Raw genomic sequence first — 21,284 nt, forward strand, 5'->3', positions numbered from 1 at the left:
TTTCTCTTTTCTAATTTTTTAAGAAAAAATATTAAAGACTATTGTGTAAAATTCCTCATCTGAGCTTCTGTTTACTATGTATTGTTCAGTCTTTTTGGAAAACAGTGACTGGTCAATTAAAACTCCTGAATACAAAATTCCTAAAGACTTGGGACTCCTCTCGTGGTCCAGTGGCTGACTCTGTGCTCCCAATGTAGGGGACCCCAGTTCCATCCCTGTTCAGGGAACAGGATGCCACATACTGCAGCTACAAGTTCACAGACCCAGCGCAGCCAAGTAAATAAAAAAATTTTTTTAATTACTAAAGATTCATTAGTCCATCCTAACTCAGAATGAGTAGAAAGACTGGTATTATGCTTTCAGCAAGAGATGTTTTAGGCTTCCAATATGTCTAGCATTAAAACATTTTAATGCTTTAATATTAGAGCCCTTGATAAAAACCGGTATAATTGCCCATAAAATAAATTACAGAATATATTGTGCTTGTGCAAAAGAGTGTTTGGTTCTTGAAGACAACAGAAACATAAAGACTTGACTTCCCTAGCTGATTTGCCTTCTCATCCATATATGAGAATTGTAGAAACAAAGGGCACAGAACTGGTGTCCGTCTGCAAACTTGCCCAGTTTATAAAGAAACCCAAAGAAAGAAAATACATCCTTCCTTAGCTAATCATTAACAGAGTTAGAAAAGTCAGTGGGCTTGCTGGGAAAGAAAGGGGAATGGTCAAAATGTAGTTTTGTTTGTCTAAGGAGATGGTTGGCTATTGCTGGCCCTTCTGAAGGTAAATGGACTGCATTGACAAGTCTCCCAGATCACTATTAGGTAGAAATTCTATTAACAATTTTAACACTTTTTAAGTAATGTACATAATTTAACCTTCCTAACAATCCTATGAAGCAGCTTCTGTTATCCCCATTTCATAGATAAGGAAACTGAGGCATATATGTGTTAATTAAATTGCCGAAGGCCACCATTAGGTAACCTAGCTGAGATTCAAACAAAGGAGTCTGGCTTCAAAATCCATGTTCTTATTCACTCCATAATATTGTCACTCCTATCTAAAGAGAATTTCAGAATTTTTCATTCCTGGTAAACTCCACTCATTTAATCCTAATTCACTAATCCTAACCCTCACTTCACTATGGTAAAATATCATAAATTTTAAAGTAGCTTTCAAAGCATTGCTTATCTTAAAAGGCAGCCACCATTGTCTTAAAGCCACTAGCTCAAATAGTGTTAGCTGGTTTAGGTAATGTATGTGTTGAGTCCTTTTGGAGAGAGGATATGGGAGTCAGGATCCCTAGCCTTTTCATTAACAAAACACTGTTACATTCTACTTTTCAAAAATCCTACTGTATAAAGCGTGGAATCCTGGGCCTCTAGAACGGATGAGTTTCAGGGTATAATGTCCAAAACAGAAGCAAAAAGAATTGTATATGTGCCTATGTTTTTTTTTCTGAATAGGGAAATTTACACCTTTATAGTAATCTCAGTCTAAATTATGTATTCCAAAAATAAAATTGAGGATTAACCTAGGTCACAGCTATCTTCCAATGGTGTGAATACAACCTCTGGCATTCAGCATTACTTAACACCATATTTTCCTGAATTATTTGAGAAAAGGAAGTCAGAAAGTAGCAGTAATACTGCTGTGGCTACTTTACCGACGGGGGAGCAGAGTTTGCTTCTCCTACAATTGCCCTTCGCGTATCAAAAATGCCTCGACTTGGGGGACGGGAAGGGGTCGGCTATCTTAGGACTGCATGGCTCAGAGAAGAGAGCTCCTGCCAGACCAGCGAGTCCTGCTCTAAATTCATACCCTTATTTAGCCTCGTCACCACCCCAGACTGGAAATACCCGAACGGCTCACTGGTTAAAGGAAGTGACTGCCGGCAGCTCCTGACCCGGAATCGGATCCTGGTCCCGCCCCCTTCCCCAGGCTTCGTTCTGCAACAGGCGTGGGTCACGCTCTCGCTAGCTCTCTTTCTGCCGCCATCTTGGTTCCGCGTTCCCCGCACAGTAAGTGCTGTCTTCGTCACGACTTTTTATCCGTAGCCATCCGCCTTTCTTGCGGGCTGAGCCGCCCCGAGGACTGGGAACTAAGGAGAATTGGAGGTTTTATGGGGCCACCGGGTTCCTGCTTAGCCCTGGGCAGTGTGGCCTTGGGGCCTCCGGACAAAATGGGGTCTGCTGTTGGTGTCCTGGCAAAAGCAGGGCAGAAAGGCCGTAGGCCGCGAGTCCAGGGCTGGGGAGATGGGAGCCGTTGCGGCGTCGGGGATGGAAGTGGGTTGCGTCCGGTGTTGGGAACCGCTTCACGAGAACCTAGAGGAGGTTAAGGGGTCCCAGCCTTGGAACAGCCCCTCCGCACGCGCACACACAAACACACTTCTTATTGTGACAAGCGAGTGTTGGGACCTAGGACACCCTGTTTCTCCTTCTGGGTCCCGAAAGTCGGCAAACGGCAGTCCTTGAGGTCCTAGCCCAGGAAGCGGGGCGGGGGGCGGGGCGGCGAGGGGAGACGACTGTTCAAGGTAGCGTCTGAAGTCTCCCATCCCGTGCTCGGGAGCCAGACCGCGAGCCTCTCCCTCGGGTGGAGAACGCAGTGGTAATTGCTTCTGTGTGGGATTTGGAGTGTGGAATAAAAGGAATCCCTGGGCACTGGGAAATCCGCTTTCTGCAGAGTGTAGAGGAGCGGTAAAAGGTGGTGGTTCTGCTGATCAAAAATGGGAGGGTTACGTCGTGGTTTTCACCTATTCCAGCTGCGTTGGGGAGGGTTGTCCCACGCTTATGGTTTTCTAACAGCCCTCCGCAGTTTGAAGCTTCACTCTGGGTTGGGCAGCAGAATGGATCCGAGTCATTTCAGGCCTCCTTTTTATTCCCTTCAGAAATGCCCGGTGAAGCCACAGAAACCGTCCCTGCTACAGAGCAGGAGTTGCCACAGCCCCAGGCTGAGACAGGTAGGTTCCCCTAGATCCCTTGCCCTTGATTAAGATTGTAAGATCGACCCTAAAACTATTTGGTGGGTTAAGTGACAAATAGAATATACTTGTGTATTTCAGTGTTGACTCTCATTAAAGAAGATGGGGCTGTAGCTTTACCAGGGAGTAGAGTCCATAATAGTAGCTTTCCTGAAAGGACTTGCTTAGAGAGTGGAATAAAAACCGTATATTTAAGATTCGGGAACGTTAAAAGCTCCGTGGCTTGCTTTGTAGGTTATGAGAGCTGCCTCAAAGGGAGCTCTGTTGTGGAAGCCTCCCCTCACATAGGAAAATTGAGCAGGAAAGGGACTCTGATTCTTACCTGTTGGAACTAGGTGACACACTGGCAGGTCCAGGAGACCTGAGCTTTTGTGAAGTTCCAGCCAGCAGGTTGCAAGGTTTTAGATGGCAGTGCTTGGCATTGTGCCGTCATCACATGCCTGGATAAGATGTTTGCTGATGGTAAATGTGTCCTACTGGGCCCCAGGGCCCTCCTAGATTGGTTAACTTGTTTTATGGATTGGTGCTGAGATGTTTCTAGCGTGCTGGAACAGTGCCTGCATCAACAGCTTATCTGGAACCCAGAATTGAAATAGAGCCTTCCTTTGACTGCTCTTCGGCTTTGGAATTAATGAATGTAGAACATAGTGTAAGGCAGGTTTTGAATTCTGATTAAAATACATTTCTATAAAACTTGAGAAGGGGTAGGGAAAAAAATTTTTTATGGTAGTCTTCTTGCTGATTAGTTGTGCAGAGCTAAATGAAGGGAATTTTCAGGCTGTGACCTCCATCCTCATCTTTTTTATTCCCCCTTTATGGTAAATTCATTATTTCTTTTTAAACTCCACCTGTGACTTAACGGCAATTTTTGTCTCCTTCTGGAATTAAAATAGAGTTGTTTATAGTTGAAAGCATTAAGGTTCTCCCTCCCCACCTGTCTGATTTTAGCAGCTGAAGGGATTAATACAGCTGCTAGCAAAGAAAAAGGAGGGGGCCTCTGAGCTGGGAAGTAAACTATATGAAATCCTTGAACTGCAAGGGACTTAAGGAAGGTAAAAATAAAGGACTGGTCTCTAAAAGATTCTGTAGTTTCAGTGCTAACAAAACTTTAGAGAATCTCAACTTGATTTTACAAATGTGGAGACTGAAATTCAGATGAATTTAGAATAATCTGGATCAAGCTTCAAAATTAATGCTATTTGCTTCTGAAGCAATCCTTAGTGCTGTTAAACTTATTCCTGAATATTTTGAGATTGCACAGTAGGTTAGATGATAATATTAAGTAAGCGCCCGTGATGAACACTCGGAGTTTTTTTAATACATAACTATAATTAAATAATTATTAGAATGAATGAGGAAACTGACTCGGGATTCGTTATGGTGTCTAAAGTGAGTAATTTGGGCCTTAATCCCATCTTGAGGTCCAGTGAGATGAAAACATTCTAAGTTTCAAATTCTGATTAATGTGTTTGAGAACATTTGCGCTGTAATCATAAGATTTTCACGTACCAGCTCTTGAGGAAAAACTGCGTGAGCCACCTGTCTTTTCTGTAGTTGGGATACTTTTGGTTGAGTGAATTTGGATGCTATAAGCTTTTTTTTTTTTTTTTTAAATAATACTCCCTTCTAGGTGTTGAGCATTTGTTGGTCTAATCCTGTGTTACCTCCTGATTAGTAAGCATGGTATTTTTTCATCATTTCGAAAACCTTTTGCTTAGGTTTACTCAGTGCAGATAGTGCCTATTTTGGCAGAATGGCATACTCATCCGGATTAAGGGGTGGGGATCCAATGTATTTTCTCCACTCCAGTTCCCTACTTTCAAAATAGAACCACAGTCTGGTTTATCAAGTTGAGTTACAGTTTCATAATACAGTTCCTACCCTTGTGACTAAGCTGTCTCTCGTGGTCTAATTCATCTTAGATTGATGTTTGGAGACTTAACATTACTTAGAAACTGTAGAGTCCACCCATTTGTGGTTGGTTTTTTGTTTGACTTGGGTAAGTAAAATGAGGTATAGGGAGGCTAAGTGAAGTAGTATTTAATACACAGTATTAAGGGTCAGATTTTTCCTGACTTAGTGGAAGCCTGAGCATTAAAAGGCCTGTTTTTTATCATTCAGCTCTGATTCCCCATCATTATTGCCACTATCTTCCTTGTTCCAGTTTTCGGTATTTGTTTCAGTTCATGCTCCTTGGGTAGACAGGGTAGAACTGTTCTAGTGGTGATTCAATGGCCTGTGAGAAAGACTTAGGGTTTGTTTGAGGGGGGAAGGGAAGAGCACAACTGGGAAAGGGTAGAAAGCATGCTGTTCCCAACTTACTCCTGGGCCTGTGCTCCCCATTTAGAGACTAATAGGCTGCTCTTAGACTGTTTTTCACCCTAAAATATTTCACTTACTTTAGTAGAACTTGGGAAATGTGGAAGATGAGGAGAGGGATGTATTCTTACTTGACCACTGAAGTATGTTTGGGGAAGATTGCTGTTGCTTGTCACCTTTGTCTAATCCTGTATGGTGACTTTCATTCTCAGATTTAAAATTCCAATGTTTTCTGTGAGGCATGTTGTACCAAGTTGGGCTGTATAACTCACCTTTGTTTTTTTCCTTCCCTTTCCTCCTTTATCCTCTTTTTTTTTTTTTTTTTTTTTTTGCTTTTCTCCTCCAGCTTTGCTTCCTGTGTCTTCAGCCTTGAGTGTCACTGCTGCTTTAGGGCAGCCTAAACCTACCCCTACGCCTACCCCTCCTTGTTCCCTGGCCTCCCAGCAATGCCCTCTGGCAACCCCTAACCAGCCTTCCTCTTTCCTTTCTCCCTCTACTATTGCCTCAACCCCTTTTGAAGCTCCTTTTCCTGAGTCATCCACTGGGACAGCCCTGCCTTTGGGAGCTGCCCCTCCCCCCGCTGGCACCCCAGCTTTCCTACCAAACCTAATAGGGCCTCCCATCTCCCCAGCTGCCTTAGCTCTGGCCTCTCCCATAATAACTCCAACTCTGAAAGGTGTTCATTCTTCTTCAGCTCCCTTGGCTCTGGTGGCCTTGGCTCCCCACTCAGTTCAGGAGAGCTCTGGCTATCCACCTAACCCTCCTAGTTCACCTCCTTCAGTTGCTGTGATTGAGTCAGGGTCAGTGACGTCTCTATCAGCTCCAGTTGCTTCCTCAGAACCAAAGCCCTCTCCTCTTCAAGCTCCCTCTCAAGTAGTCCCTAATCCAAAAGGTACCCCCAGTCCTCCAGGTATAGTCAGTGCTGTTTCTTCCCATCTTGTAACTCCTTTGGTCTCTCTTCAGTCTGGACTAGCCTCATGTCCTCAGACACCACCTGCCACTCCCTTAGCCATTCCTTCCCCTCAGGTCAAAGGCATCCCTATTTCCTCAGCTCTGACTTCTCCACAAAACCCTGCAAGCCTCAGCCTAAAGGGATCCCTTAGTCCACCTGCTGCTTTATCTCTTTCAACTCAGTCTATTCCTGTGGCTCCTCATGCCCCCCCAGTTTTCCTCACTTCTCTTGGTTCTCCTGTTCAACCTTCAGGTTCTAATATTCTGTCAGATCCCACAGAGGATACTGTTTCTGTAGATCATTCTTCCACGGGTACCTCTTACCCTTCTCAGAGATCTGTAATTCCTCCCCTTCTTTCCAAAAATGAGGTGGTTCCTACTGCTGAGGCTGCTTTTCCAGTGGGAGTTCCAACTTCCCCTCTGGCTCTGTCTGCTGACAAAGGCCTCTCTACTATCACTGACATAGCCTCTTCCAATGTAGCTACCTCTTCTCTGTTATCTCCTACAGCCTCTCTGATTCTCAAAGACTCTCCTAGTGCTGCTCATCAACCTTTGGTGGCCCAGATTCTTGGTTCTTCTCCAGGGAGGCCAGGCTTGAAAGAAGCTCCTGTTTCTTCTGTTGGAACCACCCCACTTGGGATGGCTAACTCCTCTACAGTTTCTGCAGCATCTATTACCTTTGAGGTAGCTACTTGTGTCTCTCTTCCAGTTTCATCAGGTCCCATGAGCAGTAAGGGCTCAGTTTCCCAAACTGTCTTGGTTATGGCGCCTGTGGCTCCCAAAGAGCTTCCTACTCCTCAAGTAACCACCACTCTGGGGATACCTGTCTCTCAACCTCTGCCAGCCCCCGAGAACCCCAAAAGTCTCCCTGTTTCACCAGCCCTGGCAGCCCCTAAAAATCTCCCTTCTCTCCAAAGTACATCATCTTCTCTGGAGATAGCTCTTTCTCCTGAAGCCACCTTTGCAAAGAAGAGCTTCCTAGAGCCTCTCCCTCTAGTTAAGCCAGCCAGTACTACTACCTCTTCTCTGGGGGTCAACTCCCCAACCTCTATAATCAAGACAGATTCTTATGCAAGCCCAGATCCAACTAGTCTGCTTCTCAAAAGTTCTCTCACTACCCCAATTGTAACTACATTTCCTTTGGAAAGCACTGCCATTGATGGGATGGCTCCTACAACTGCCAAAGGTACCTCCACTCCTATACCTGTAGCCAGTCCTTTTCTAGAAGGAGCTGTCTCTTTAGATTCTAAAAGCCACCCTGCCAAGAAGAGTACTTCCACTCTTACTACTTTACCTTTGGTCCCTCCAACCTCTGAAAGTTGCCCTCTGGCTCCAGCTGTGACTTTATCTCCCCAGAATGTTTCTGCTTCTCCAGCTACTGTGGCACAGGTCCCTGAAATTCCCAAGTCTGAGTCTTTTCCCCCTCTTCCTCCAGCTGGTACTCCTCAAGGTGCAAAGAAAGTTCATGGTATTTCTCAAACTTCAGCATTGGCACCTGTGGCTTCCTCTCCTGAAGGGTACCCAACTGAGGATTCTGGTGCTTCTGTTACTGCATCTTCCAAAGGAACTTACCTAACTGACTCCCCATCTCCTCTAGGGACTAGTGTGTCTCCTCAAACCAAAAGAACTCCAACCAAGAAGGGTTCAGCTACTACTACCTTAAGTCTTGCTCCTTCTGTTTCTAAAAGTGTACCTGCTATCCCTGATACCCCTGCTGGAAATCTGTCGTTCACTATTTCTCCAGTTGAACCTTCCTCTCTTCCAGAGGCCAATCTTTCTTTTCATGTCCGTAAAGGATCACTAGCCAAGAAGCATTCCCCTACTCCCCCATCCCCCAAAGAGGCTCCCATTCCCCTACCTATGTCTTCTCCTTCCCCCAAAGCGGGGCCAGCAACCCCATCCCCTAAAGAAACCCTAGCTCCTCCAGCTGTGACTCCTTCCTCCCCCAAAGGAGCCCCAGCAGCTCCGTCTCCCAGAGAGTTCCCAGCTACCCCATCTCCCAAAGAGGCCCCCAGTCCCTCAGTTGTGGCTCCTCCTTCCCCCAAAGGGGGACCAGCAACCTCATTACCTAAAGAGACCCCCACTCCTCCAGCTGTGACTCCTTCCTCCCCCAAAGGAGCCCCAACTACCCCACCTCCCAAAGGAGCCCTTACTTCCCCCAAAGGGGGCCCAGCAACCCCATCTCCCAGAGAGCCCCTCACTCCGTCAGCTGTGGCTCCTCCCTCTCCCAAAGGGGGCCCAGCAACCACATCTCCCAAAAGAGCCCCAGCTACCCCACCTCCAAAAGGGGGCTCCACTCCCCCAGCTGTGGCTCCTCCCTCCCCCAAAGGAGGCCCAGCAACTCCATCTCCCAAAGAGGCTCCTGTTCCCTCAGCTCTGACTCCTTCCTCCCTCAAAGGGACTCCAGCCCCCATAAGAGCTCCAGCTATCCCACCTCCCAGAGAGGATTCCACTCCCCCAGCTGTGGCTCCTCCCTCCCCCAAAGGAGGCCCAGCAACTCCGTCTCCCAAAAGAGCCTCAGCTACCCCACCTCCCAAAAGAGATTCTACTCCCCCGGTTATGGTTCCTCACACGCCCAAAGAGGCCCCAGCAACTCCACTCAAAGGAGCTTCCACTCCCTCAGCTGCGTCTCCTCCCTCTCCAAAAAAGGCCCCAGCAACTCCATCACTCAAAGGAATCCCCACTCCCACTCCCTCAGCTGTGGCTCCTCCCTCCCCCAAAGGGGGCCCAGCAACTCCATCTCCCAAAAGAGCCCCAGCTACTTCACCTCTCAAAGGAGACCCTACTCCCCCATCTGTGGCTCTTCCCTCCCCCAAAAAAGCCTCAGCAACTCTGGTCCCCAAAGAGTCTCCAGCAACCCCAGACCCCAAAGAAGTCCCCACTTCCCCAGCCATGGCTCCTTCCTCCCCCAAAGGGGGCCCAGCAACTCCATCTCCCAGAAGAGCCCCAGCTGCCCCACCTCTCAGAGGAGACCCTACTCCGCCATCTGTGACTCCTCCGTCCCCAAAAAGAGCCTCAGCAACTCCAGCTCTCAAAGAGGTCCCTACTGCCTCAGCTGTAACTCCTTCCTCCCCCCAAAAGTCTCTAGCCCCGAAAGGGGGGCCAGCAACCTCATCCTCCAAAGGGGCTCCCACTCCCCCAGCTGTGATTCCTCCCTCCCCCAAAGAGCCCTGTACTTCCCCAGTTTCAGTCACATGTCCCTTGGGGTCCACTGCACCTCAGGCATCTAAAGGGCCCCCAATAAAGAAAGGCCCCACAGCTCTCAAAGCAGTGCTTGATGCTCCAGCTCTAGAAAGTGCACCAGTCGTCACAGCTCCCACTCAGAAGAAGAGTTCTGTTTCACCTCCTGTGTGCCCAGATCCCTCAGCTCAGAATGGTACTAAAGGATCCCTTCCTGCAGTGGCTGCAGCTCCTCTACTGACAGTCTGCACTCAGAAAGGTTCTTCTCCAAAGGCTCCAAAAGCCCTCCCTACTTCTCTCTTAAAGGGCAAAGACTCTTTCCATTCCCCAAAGGGCCCCTTGGCTCCTCCTGAGTCTGAGACGTCTACCCCTTCAGCAGCAGCTGCCCCAGAGAAGGTCCTTCCTAAAGCTGGATCTGCATCTGTCTCTCCAGCACCTACCCCATCAGTCTCTCTGCCTCTTGCTCCCTCCCCAGTTCCCCCTCTGCTCCCTAAACAGCAATCTCTGCCGTCCTCACCTGGGCTGGTGCTGGAATCACCCCATAAGCCCTCAGCCCCTGCTGATGAGGATGAGCTGCCGCCTCTGATTCCCCCGGAGCCAATCTCGGGGGGAGTGCCTTTCCAGCCGGTCCTCGTCAACATGCCCACCCCCAAACCTGCTGGGATCCCTGCCCCAACCCCCTCTGCCAAGCAGCCTGTTCAGAAGAATAATAAGGGTATTTGCCTTGGTTTGCCGTGTGCATGGTGTGTTGCCCACAACCCTCTGGGGGCTACCCACCGATACTAACCGTAGGATGCGCCGCTTTCTCCAGTATATCTGCTTGTGTTTGGACGTAGAACGATAAGTTTAAATGCAAAAGCTCTAGGAATATGAAACAGAATCTTGGTTTTCATCTCAGATGGTCTGTTGTGTACCATCCTGTGTAATGTGGTTCAGACTAACTCTGGATCTGTCATCTTTTTTACCTAACTGATCTGACATTGAAAACCAAGACCTTCTAGACCTTTAATTTGCTCTAAACTCTACTATGTCACTAACTTTGTCCCTGGGCCTGGGATTTGCTAAAATTTTGGGAAATCTAGAACTACTTGAATTTCTTTTCACATCTTAGACTTAGTAATAACCAGTGCCCAGGGACTCCCTTTTCTTAAAAGACCTATTTTTCCTAGCCTGGGAATGGTGCAGGTGTATGCTTTTTCCCTTAGTAGTCTATCGATGCTTGGCCTTTGAACTGAGGGAAACTTAAATATGTGAATTATTTTTGGAAGAAATGGAAGAGGTCACAAGAGAGTATCTAGTAGAGGTGGCTACAGAACTGTAGATCAGCATTTTTGAGAATCTTCAAGCTGTGTTGATTAGATCAAACTGCTAGGGTGAGTGGTTTGAAAATAAGGCTAAATGTGTGTACACAACTGCTTTTGGCCTCCCCCAACCCAGTTTAAAGGATGAGGGGAAATCGTCCCCCACCCCACCCCCAGTCTGCCTCCACAATGTGATCTTACTTTTTTTTCACTTAAGTATATGTGGAGGCACCTTGTTTACCAGAATCTTTCTAAGACCGTTGGGCTCTTGGGTAGAATTTGGCATTACATAAGTCATTGGTGTTTACCTGTGCCAAGAAGTGAAGACCTTGAGGGAAAGGAAGCAGTTACATAAACTGCTTGGCTGTATCTAGTAATTTTCTCTCATTTCTGGGGCTGGGTCTTTAATAGATGTGTACACACTAGTTTGTGACTGAGTTGGGGGCTATCATATCAGTACAAGCTGGCTTCGTACCAGTCAGTTGGTTTACACTTAATTTTGCGAGGTCTAGCATAAGCCAGTGACCTCTAGTCTGGGGAGGCCATGGTGAGGTGCCTCTTCCTTGTAATCTTTACTATAAAATAGTAAAAGTTACTTATCTTCTTAGGGTCTGGAACAGAATCTGATAGTGATGAATCAGTACCAGAGCTTGAGGAACAGGATTCTACACAGGCAACCACACAACAAGCCCAGGTAGGTATTCTCTTTTTTTTTTTTTTTTTTTTTTAATAAAGTTACTTATTTATTTTTGGCTGAATTGGGTCTTCCTTGTTGCACGTGGGCTTTCTCTAGTTGCGGCGAGTGAGGTTTACTCTTTGTTGCGGTGCGTGGGCTCCTCATTGCGGTGGCTTCTGTTATGGAGCCGTGGGCTCTAGGCACACGGGCTTCAGTAGTTGTGGCACATGGGCTCAGTAGTTGTGGCTCACAGGCTCAGTAGTTGTGGCGCACGGGCTTAGTTGCTTCGCGGCATGTGGGATTTTGCCAGACCAGGGCTCAAACCTGTGTCCCCTGCATTGGCAGGCGGATTCTTAACCACTGCACCAGGTGGGTATTCTCTTAACTTACTAGTGTAAGTACTAGTAAGTTAAGGAAGTCAAGGAAGCATTGGAGGACCAGTGTTGATCAGAGAAGCTGACTTATGTATTTGGAGCTGTGAACCTTCATGAAGGGAAAACCACATAGGGATTGTGGTATCCAGGTCTTACATTCCAGTTTACTCATAGCTGTTTGATCTTCTTAGCTGGCAGCGGCAGCTGAAATCGATGAAGAACCAGTCAGTAAAGCAAAACAGAGCCGGAGTGAAAAGAAGGCACGGAAGGTAAGAGTTTAAGTTATAAAGAAGGATTAAAGGTGCTGATGAAGCACCTTTTGAGAGGGGAAACTGTGGTGGAACTCTTGGTAGTGGTATAAACACGTTTAGTTAAACTAACAGAAGTTAACTATGGCAGAAAGCCCAGGAGGCCTGGAAATCAATTCTGTGTTGCTATATAAACTTTTCTTAGCCCACAGAAAGTCTTTGCTTAGAATGTAGTTTTATTATGTTCCTTACTTCCTGAAGCTGCTTCTAAAGAAGTTGAAAACCTGATGTTCTTTTTTATTCTTTAGGCTATGTCCAAACTGGGTCTTCGACAGGTTACAGGGGTTACTAGAGTCACTATCCGGAAATCTAAGAATATCCTTTTTGTCATCACAAAACCAGATGTATACAAGAGCCCAGCTTCAGATACCTACATAGTTTTTGGAGAAGCCAAGGTAAGGAAAGTTCTTGGGAGTTGCTCTAGACCAGGGTTTCTCAACCTCAGCGCTATTGACATTTTGGGTCAAATAATTCTTTGTTGTGGAAGGGCTGTCTGTTTAGCAACATCACTTGCAGTGTGATGGGGAACAAAATCACCCCCCCCCCCAGTGGAGAACCACTGCTTTAGACCTAAGTTATTTCTTTGTCTGCAGTAATATATAATCCAATATTATCCAATATTATATATAATATATATATAATTATATATAATATATAATCCAAGTGAGGCCACGTGATTTAAAGATACGTAGTTAATGTGAAGTGGGTTTAAGAGCGGGAGTTTGGAAAAGATACAAGTGATTTCTTTGATTTGCTGCTGATCAATCTACTCACATGAATCTCTCTATTTTCTGCCTTATAGATCGAGGACTTATCTCAGCAAGCACAGTTAGCAGCTGCTGAGAAATTCAAAGTTCAGGGTGAAGCTGTCTCAAACATTCAAGAAAACACACAGACTCCAACTGTACAAGAGGAGAGTGAAGAGGAAGAGGTATATAAGGAAATCTTTTGTGCTTTTAATCCTCACAAGATAATATTATGTTTGTATTGATGGGTGGATTCTATATTATTTTAGGCTCTTGAACTCCATTGAGTTAAGTAGCTTTTGAGTTATATTAAGAGCTAGATTCAGGAGATGCCTGACAGAACTACTGAAGTTGTTCTTGCCTTTAGTTTATTAAGTGTTTTTTCTCTCTCTTTTAGGTTGATGAAACAGGTGTGGAAGTTAAGGACATAGAATTGGTCATGTCACAAGCAAATGTGTCGAGAGCAAAGGCAGTCCGAGCCCTGAAGAACAACAGTAATGATATTGTAAATGCTATTATGGTAAGTGTCCAAGCCTTTATTCCTTGACTCCCTCTGCCCAACCAATCGTGGGTGACTTTATTTTCTGTGCTTAATATCAGCCAATTAGGAAGCCTCTTTCCAAAGCCTTTCTGACTTGCCTCAGGTTGTAGTGACCTGAATTCTCTCAATTTGCCTGTAACCACCTCTGATGATCTCTTTTCTCTTACAGGAATTAACAATGTAACCATCTTGAAAAGAGGACCTTTTTTTGGTGTTTCAAAAGAGTAACTGCAGCTGGGTTTGAAATTTGTACTGTTTCTATCATTAATAAAGTTATGGCTTCTTGTTGGATGAACTCAGTTGGTGCTTGATCTCTTCCCCCCAAAAAACATGAAAGCTCTAGAAATGAAAAGGTTTAGTACTTCAGGTTCCCCTCTTAAAACCTCAGCCTTTTCACCTCTTGTGAGAAGATAACTGTTCAGGCTATCTATTAGGAACTTCTTGTTCTCAGAGACAACTGAAAGTTTCTCCTTTCTTTCCCAGATGTTAACTAGTAGCAAATCCTGATTATTCTTACTCATTTTTTTAAATAAATTTATTTACTTTTTATTATTTATTTTTGGCTGCGTTGGGTCTTCGTTGCAGTGCGCAGGCTTCTCATTGCAGTGGCTTCTCGTTGCAGAGCATGGAGGCACGCGGGCTTAGTTGCTCTGCAGCATGTGGGATCTTCCCAGACCAGGTCTCAAACCTGTGTCCCCTGCGTTTGGCAGGCGGATTCTTAACCACTGCGCCACCAGGGAAGTCCCTGATTATTCTTTATTTAATAATTATCCCCTTCTCTGACCTGCGATCTTTCTGAATACATATTGGGCCCCGTCTGGCTTCTGTGGCAAGCATTTCATGTTGGTTACATCTTGTCATGTAAGAGCTTGGGACAGAGTTGGAGAGAATGCATAGTGGGTGAGGGTGAAATGACAGTACTTTGTAGCAAATGAAAAGGTACCTCACGAAGGAGAGATTTTGACTATTGATATACAGTACAAGCACTCTGCTCTTAGACATACACTGTACAGGTATATATTAATCTACAAAGTAAATTATGATTAGGGTAGCCATAGTTATGCTAGGATAATAAATGAAAACCAGAACTGTACCAGGCAAACTGGTTCATACAATTAGCCAGTTTGTGATAAATATAGATAGCTCTATAGAAGTCCTAAGAAGAATAAAATTTCTGCGTTTAGGTTGTTAGGAAATGGTTTGAGGGAAAGTGGAGGGCTTAAAATTTGGAAATAGGAAGCCTACGAGTAAATGTAGAGTCAAGAATCCTAAAATGAATAAGTGGTAAGACACTTAGAACGCATATTAGGATAAGAATAAATTAGACTAACATTGCTGAAGGCTTTTGGAACTAAAGTTTAGATCTTTTTTTATTATTTTCTCAATCTCTGAGAAAGTAGGCATTATTTTAGCAGTTGTGATTAAAAGCTGAGGACCAAAGAGGTTAAATGACTTCCACAAAGACCAGAGCCCTTTTGCTGTGGCAGGCTACTCTGGAGAAGCACAGATGGGTGTCTGGGGGAGGACGATGATCTGCTTCCATTTCACTGGAGTAGAACAAATTAGATCATTAAATGAACAAAGTCTCATGAGGCTAAAGTCTGCCAAGTCTGAGTCAGCCTAGTAATTCTCATTTCAGGAAGAAATTAGGGATATTAACTCATTTCCTCACCCTTCCCTCTACAGAGTTAACAAACTGCCAATTGTTGGTTACATTTTTAGAGAAGTATCTTGTTGAAGGCTATTACTGCCACTGGTAACTGTAATGCTCTTTATTCCCACCTCAAAGACCTTGCTATTGCTACCCCTTCTACCATGTATTACTGGCAAACCTCAGAGATGTGGGTTCAGTTGTAGACCACCACAATAAACAAATATCACAATACAGTGAGTCGTGAATTTTCTTTGGTTTTCCAGTGCATATAGAAGTTATGTATACGCTACATTGTAGTCTATTAGTGTGTGATACCATTATGTCTAAAAAACAGTGTACAGCAAGTCCCCTACATATGAATGAGTTCTGAGAGCACATTCGTAAGTCCAATTTGTTCGTAAGTCCAATAATTAGCCTAGGTACCCAACTAACAATCAGCTATGTAGTATAGTACTGTACTGTAACAGGTTTATAATATTTTTCGCACAATACATAAAAAGCAAACATTTTTAATCTTACAGCACAGTACCTTGAAAAGTACAGTAGTACAGTACAATAGCTGGCATACAGGGGCTGGCATCGAGTGAACAGGCAAGAAGAGTTATTGGAGGACGGAGAGGAGGTGGGAGATGGTAGAGCTGAAGGACCGTCAGCAGTAGGAGACAGAGGGCAAGCTGCAATTTCACTCGCCTGTCTGATGGCACAGGTTCTGGTTCCTTGCTGGTTTCAATTCCATCTATCCCCTTGAAAAAACAATCCAGTGATGTCTGGGTAATAGCTCTTTTTTTCTAGTCATAGATGACACGGTAGCACTGGATCGCTTTCTGAACGGCTGCTGCAGCCTTCATGTACCGTTCTACGTTCAGGTCCTGTGCCTCAAAAACTAACAGTGCTGCCTCAAGTAAAGAAAATCCCCTTACCATTTCCTGTGCTGTGAATCTCTTCGGTTCTTCAGTTACTTCTTCCTCTTTGTCTCTTCGTCCTTTCTCTGGGCCTCCAATTCCATTGTTAACACTTGGTGCTTGTTAGCAGTACCAGCTACATCACCACTGCTTTAACCTTGCTTCTGGACATCCTGGGCTTGGTAAAGATACTGTACTACTGTACTGTATATAGTACTGTACAGTAAAGTACACAGAAGCACAACCACTTTTGGATGAACGCACATGACAACGTACACCAGACACAGGAACTAACTTACATGACTGGACAAACGAACACATGTTTGCATCTTTGAAAGTTCTCAACTTGAAGGTTCATATGTAGGGGACTTACTGTACAGGCCAGTGGTTAAGACTCCACGCTTCCACTGTAGGGGGTGCATGTTCGATCTCTGGTCAGGGAACTAAGATCCCACATGCTGTGCAGCATGGACAAAAAAATAATTAAAATAGTGTACATACCTTACTTAAAGAATACTTTATTGCTAAAAAATTCTATCATCTGAGCCTTCGAGTCATAATTTTTCATTTTACTGGTGGAGGGTCTTGAAGGCTACTGACTGATCAGGTGGGGATTTCTGAAGGTTGGGGTAACTATTTTTTTGGCCATACCACATGACTTGCAGGATCTTAGTTCCCTGACCAGGGATAGAACCCAGGTCCTCAGCAGTGAGAGTGTGGAGTCCTAACCACTGGGCCACCAGGGAACTCCCAGGGGTAACTTTCTTAAACAAGACAACAATGAAGTTTGCCACATCGATTGACTTTTCCCTTCACGTACGATTTCTCTGCAATGCTGTTTTGATAGCATTTTCACCCACAGCACTTATGTCAAAATTGGAGTCAATCTTCTCAAACCCTGCCGCTGCTATATCAACTAAGTTTATGTAGTATTCTAAATTCTTTGTTGTCATTTCAAAATCTTCACAGTGTCTTCAGCAAGAGTAGATTTCATCTGAAGAAACTACTTTGCTCATCCATAAGAAGCAACTCATCCATTCACGTTCTATCATGAGATTGCAGCAATTCAGGTACATCTTCAAGCTCCACTTATTCTAGTTCTCTTGCTGTTTCCACATCGGCAGTTACTTCCTCCACTGAAATCTTGAACCCCTTAAAGTCATTCATGAGTGTTGGAATGAACTTCCAAACTCTTGTTTAATATTGATGTTTTGACCTCTTCTCATGAATCACTAATGTTCTTCATGGCATCTGGAATGGTGAATCTTTTCCAGAAGGTTTTCAACTTACTTTGCCCAGATCCACCAGAGGAATCACTATGGCAGCTATAAGCCTTACAAAATGTATTTCTTAAGTCATAAGACTTGAAATTACCCCTTGATTCCTGGACTGCAGAATGGATGTGTTAGGTGTGAAAACAACATTAACTTCACTACATCTGTCAGAGCTCTTGGGTGACCAGGTGCATTGTCAATGAGCAGTAGTATTTTGAAAGGAATCTTTTTTCTGGCAGTAAGTCAACAGTGGGTTTAAAATATTCAGTAAACCATGTTGTAAACAGATGTGCTGTCATCCAGGCTCTGTTGTCCCAGTTACAGAGCACAGGCAGAGGAGACTCAGCATAATTTTTAAGAGCCCTAGGATTTCTGGAATGGATGATAAATGAGCATTGGCTTCAACTTAAAAGTCACCAGCTGCATTATCCCCTAACAAGAGAGTCAGCCTGTCCTTTGAAACTTTGAAGCCGGGCATTGACTTCTCTCTACCTATGAAAGTCCTGCATGGTATCTTCTTCCAATATAAAGCTGTTTTGTCTTCACTGAAAATCTGTTTAGTGTAGCCACCTTCATTAATTACCTGAGCTAGATCTTCTGGATAACTTTCTGCAGCTTCTACATCAGCACATGCTTCTTCACCTTGCCCTTTTATGTCATGGAGATGGCTTACTTCCTTAAACCTCATGAACCAACCTCCACCAACGTCACATTTTTCTTCTGCAGCTTCCTCACCTCTGCACCTTCATCAAATCTAAGAGAGTTGGGGCCTTGCTCTGGATTAGTCTTTGGTTTAAGGGACTGTTGTGGCTGGTTTGATCTTCTGTCCAAACCACTAAAAATTCTCCATATCAGCAATAAGACAGTTTTGCTTTCTTTTATGTTACTGGAGCAGCACTAATTTACTTTAAGAACTTTTTCATTGCATTCACAACTTGGCCAACTGTTTGGTGTAATTTAGGCCTAGCTTTTGACCTATCTCTGCTTTTGACATGGCTTCCTCACTAAGTTTAATCATTTCTAGCTCTTGATTTAAAAAGAGAGATGTGGGCTTCCCTGGTGGCGCAGTGGTTAAGAATCCACCTGCCAGTGCAGGGGACACGGGTTCGAGCCCTGGTCCGGGAAGATCCCACATGCCGCAGAGCAACTAAGCCCGTGCGCCACAACTACTGAGCCTGTGCTCTAGAGTCCGTGAGCCACAACTACTGAAGCCCACGCGCCTGGAGCCCATTCTCCACAACAAGAGAAGCCACCGCAATGAGAAGCCCGCGCACCGCAACGAAGAGTAGCCCCTGCTTACTGCAACTAAAGAAAGCCCGCACACAGCAACCAAAACCCAACGCAGCCAAAAATTAAATTTTAAAAAATAAATAAAATGAGAGATGTGGGACTCTTCCTTTCACTTGAACATTTAGAGGCCATTGTTTGGTTATTTATTAACCCTAATTTCAGTATTGTTGTGCCTCAGGAAATAGGGAGCCCTGAGGGGAGAGAGAGAAAGAAAAAGAGAGATGGCTGGTTGGTAAAGCAGTCAACACACATATATCAATTAAGTTCACCGTCTCATATGGCCATGGTTCATGGTGCCCCGAAACAACTACAATAGTAACATCAGAGATCACAGACCATCATAACAGATAACAATAATAATTTAAAAGTTTGAAATACTGTGAGAATTACCAAAATGTGACACAGACATGAAGGGAGCAAATGCTGTTGGAAAAAATGGCACCAATAGACTTACTCGACACAGGGTTGCCACAAACCTTCAATTTGTAAAAAAAAAAAAGTGTCTGCAAAGAGCAATAAAACGAAGTATGCCTATAATTCCTTTCTTTCAACCATTTTTTATCCACCATACTTAAAATGTACAACTAACTTCCTCTGCCACAGAAAGATTAAATTTTTAGTTCTCAAATTAGGGAATGTATAGTTTGAATAAACCTTTTAAAGAGGAATTACTCCTTCCTAGTTCTCAAACTGATTAAATATGTGTTCAAATACTCAATAGGCCACGTAAAAATATCTCAAGTAATCTCTGTCTCCATCTGTAACAATAGACCTAATACTCCCCAAACACATATAGGATGGTTAGAAGCATTTGATAAGAATTTGAAATGGGCATAGGTTATTTGCTAAATGACCCTTCTGATTTAAAAGAAAAAAAAATAAGCCTCCTAATGGGCCAGTTTAGTTACTTAGCTAAACTTTCACATGTTTGTACCATTCGCTTAAAAAGTGATTATTGATTATTGGGAGTTTTCTTGGTTTGTTTTGGCTTTGGTTTTTGGGGTTTTTTGGTTTGGTTTTTTTAGGCACGTGGGATCTTAGTTCCCCAAACAGGGACCGAACCCATGCCTCCTGCATTGGGAGCTCAGAGTCTTAACCACTGGACTGCCAGGGAAGTCCCCAAAATTGATTTTTTTTAATTGAGAAATACTTAAAACATGTAGATGAAAGGTTATGTGTACCTACTACACAGCTGTTTCCTTTTTAAGAAACATTACAGGGCTTCCCTGGTGGCGCAGTGGTTGAGAATCCGCCTGCCGATGCAGGGGACACGGGTTCGTGCCCCGGTCTGGGAAGATCCCACATGCCGCGGAGCGGCTGGGCCCGTGAGCCATGGCCGCTGAGCCTGCGCGTCCGGAGCCTGTCCTCCGCAACGGGAGAGGCCACAACAGTGAGAGGCCCGCGTAACGCATAAAAAAAAAAAAAAAAAAAAAAGAAACATTACAGATACAGATGGGGAACCCTGTATATTCTTCCTCAGTCCTATTTCCCTCCCTTAAAGGTAAACACTATCAAGAACTGATGTTTTGGGCTTCCCTGGTGGTGCAGTGGTTGGGAATCCGCCTGCCAATGCAGGGGACACGGGTTTGAGCTCCTGGTCCAGGAAGATCTCACATGCTACGGAGCAACTAAGCCCGTGCACCACAACTACTGAGCCTCAATGCCACAACTACTGAAGCCCACGCGCCTAGAGCCCATGCTCCACAACAAGAGAAGCCACCACAATGAGAAGCCCACGCACCACAACGAAGAGAAGCCCCCACTCGCCACAACTAGAGAAAAGCCCGCGCGCAGCAACGATGACCCAACACAGCCAATAAATAAATTAATTTTTTAAAAACTGATGTTTTATAATTCCTGTACATGAGTTCCTACTCTTAATACATATTTATAATATACCCAAAAAAGTTCGTGTTCTGCAAGTTTTAAAACTTTAAATAAAATTATATTGTGCATTACATATCTTCATGCAAATTGCCTTTCATTTCAACTTACTTTCCAAGATTTATCTATGATGATAGATGTAGTTCTATTCATGCTCTTCCTGGTCCATTGTAGTCTGCCTTTTTTTTTTAAATATTCCCTATTTTTCTTTTTTTTAAAAAGGATTTTATTTATTTATTTATTTGGCTGCGTTGGGTCTTCGTTGCTGCACATGGGCTTTTTTTAGTTGCAGTGAGCAGGGGCTACTCTTCGTTGCGGTGTGCAGACTTCTCATTGCAGTGGCTTCTGTTGCTGTGGAGCACAGGCTCTAGGCACACGGGCTTCAATAGTTGTGGCATATGGTCTCAGTTGTTGTGGCTCGCAGGCTCTAGATCACAGGCTCAGTAGTTGTGGCGCATGGGCTTAGTTGCTCCGCAGCATGTGGGATCTTCCCCAACCAGGGCTCGAACCCATTTCCCCTGCATTGGCAGGTGGATTTTTAACCACTGTGCCACCCGAGAAGTCCCTGTAGTCTGCTGTTTAACTCTACCTCTCCAGCAAACGTTTCTTGTCCAGTTCACCTAGTTGCTAATTCCCGTGGATACTCTTCATGCATGGCCGCATTTGTCTTTCTTCAAATTAGTTTTCTGACTTAGCAAGTTCATCTTCTGTTTCAAGATACCCAAAATTAGTTCTATTATCTATCCTGTCAAAATTTTCCCATATGTATTTCCTGCTAACACAGCTAATGAACGACACAGCTATCCATTCAGTCACATTAAAAAAAAAAAAAAAGGGAATTCCCTGGGTCCAGTGCTTAGGACTCTGCACCCCCACTGCCGAGAGCCCGGGTTCAATCCCTGGCT

General features: G+C 44.5%; 1 protein-coding gene across 2 annotated transcripts; it reads left to right on the forward strand.

Annotated features, from left to right (window-relative positions):
- Positions 1 to 1,955: 1,955 nt before the first annotated feature.
- Positions 1,956 to 13,666, forward strand: NACA (nascent polypeptide associated complex subunit alpha). Of its 2 annotated transcripts, XM_065887065.1 has the most exons (8): positions 1,956 to 2,020; positions 2,887 to 2,958; positions 11,339 to 11,424; positions 11,972 to 12,049; positions 12,337 to 12,483; positions 12,891 to 13,019; positions 13,232 to 13,354; positions 13,545 to 13,666. In XM_065887065.1, the coding sequence occupies exons 2-8, from the start codon at positions 2,889 to 2,891 to the stop codon at positions 13,557 to 13,559; spliced, it is 648 nt and encodes a 215-aa protein (XP_065743137.1). In that variant the 5' UTR covers positions 1,956 to 2,020; positions 2,887 to 2,888; the 3' UTR covers positions 13,560 to 13,666. The 2 variants fall into 2 exon arrangements, with proteins under 2 accessions (XP_065743137.1, XP_065743136.1); XM_065887064.1 differs by lacking the exons at positions 1,956 to 2,020; positions 13,545 to 13,666 and having other exon boundaries at positions 2,889 to 2,958; positions 13,232 to 13,381.
- The last annotated feature ends 7,618 nt before the right edge of the window (positions 13,667 to 21,284 follow it).

This window comes from Phocoena phocoena, chromosome 11, assembly GCF_963924675.1.
Source record: "Phocoena phocoena chromosome 11, mPhoPho1.1, whole genome shotgun sequence".
Classification (NCBI taxonomy): domain Eukaryota; kingdom Metazoa; phylum Chordata; class Mammalia; order Artiodactyla; family Phocoenidae; genus Phocoena; species Phocoena phocoena.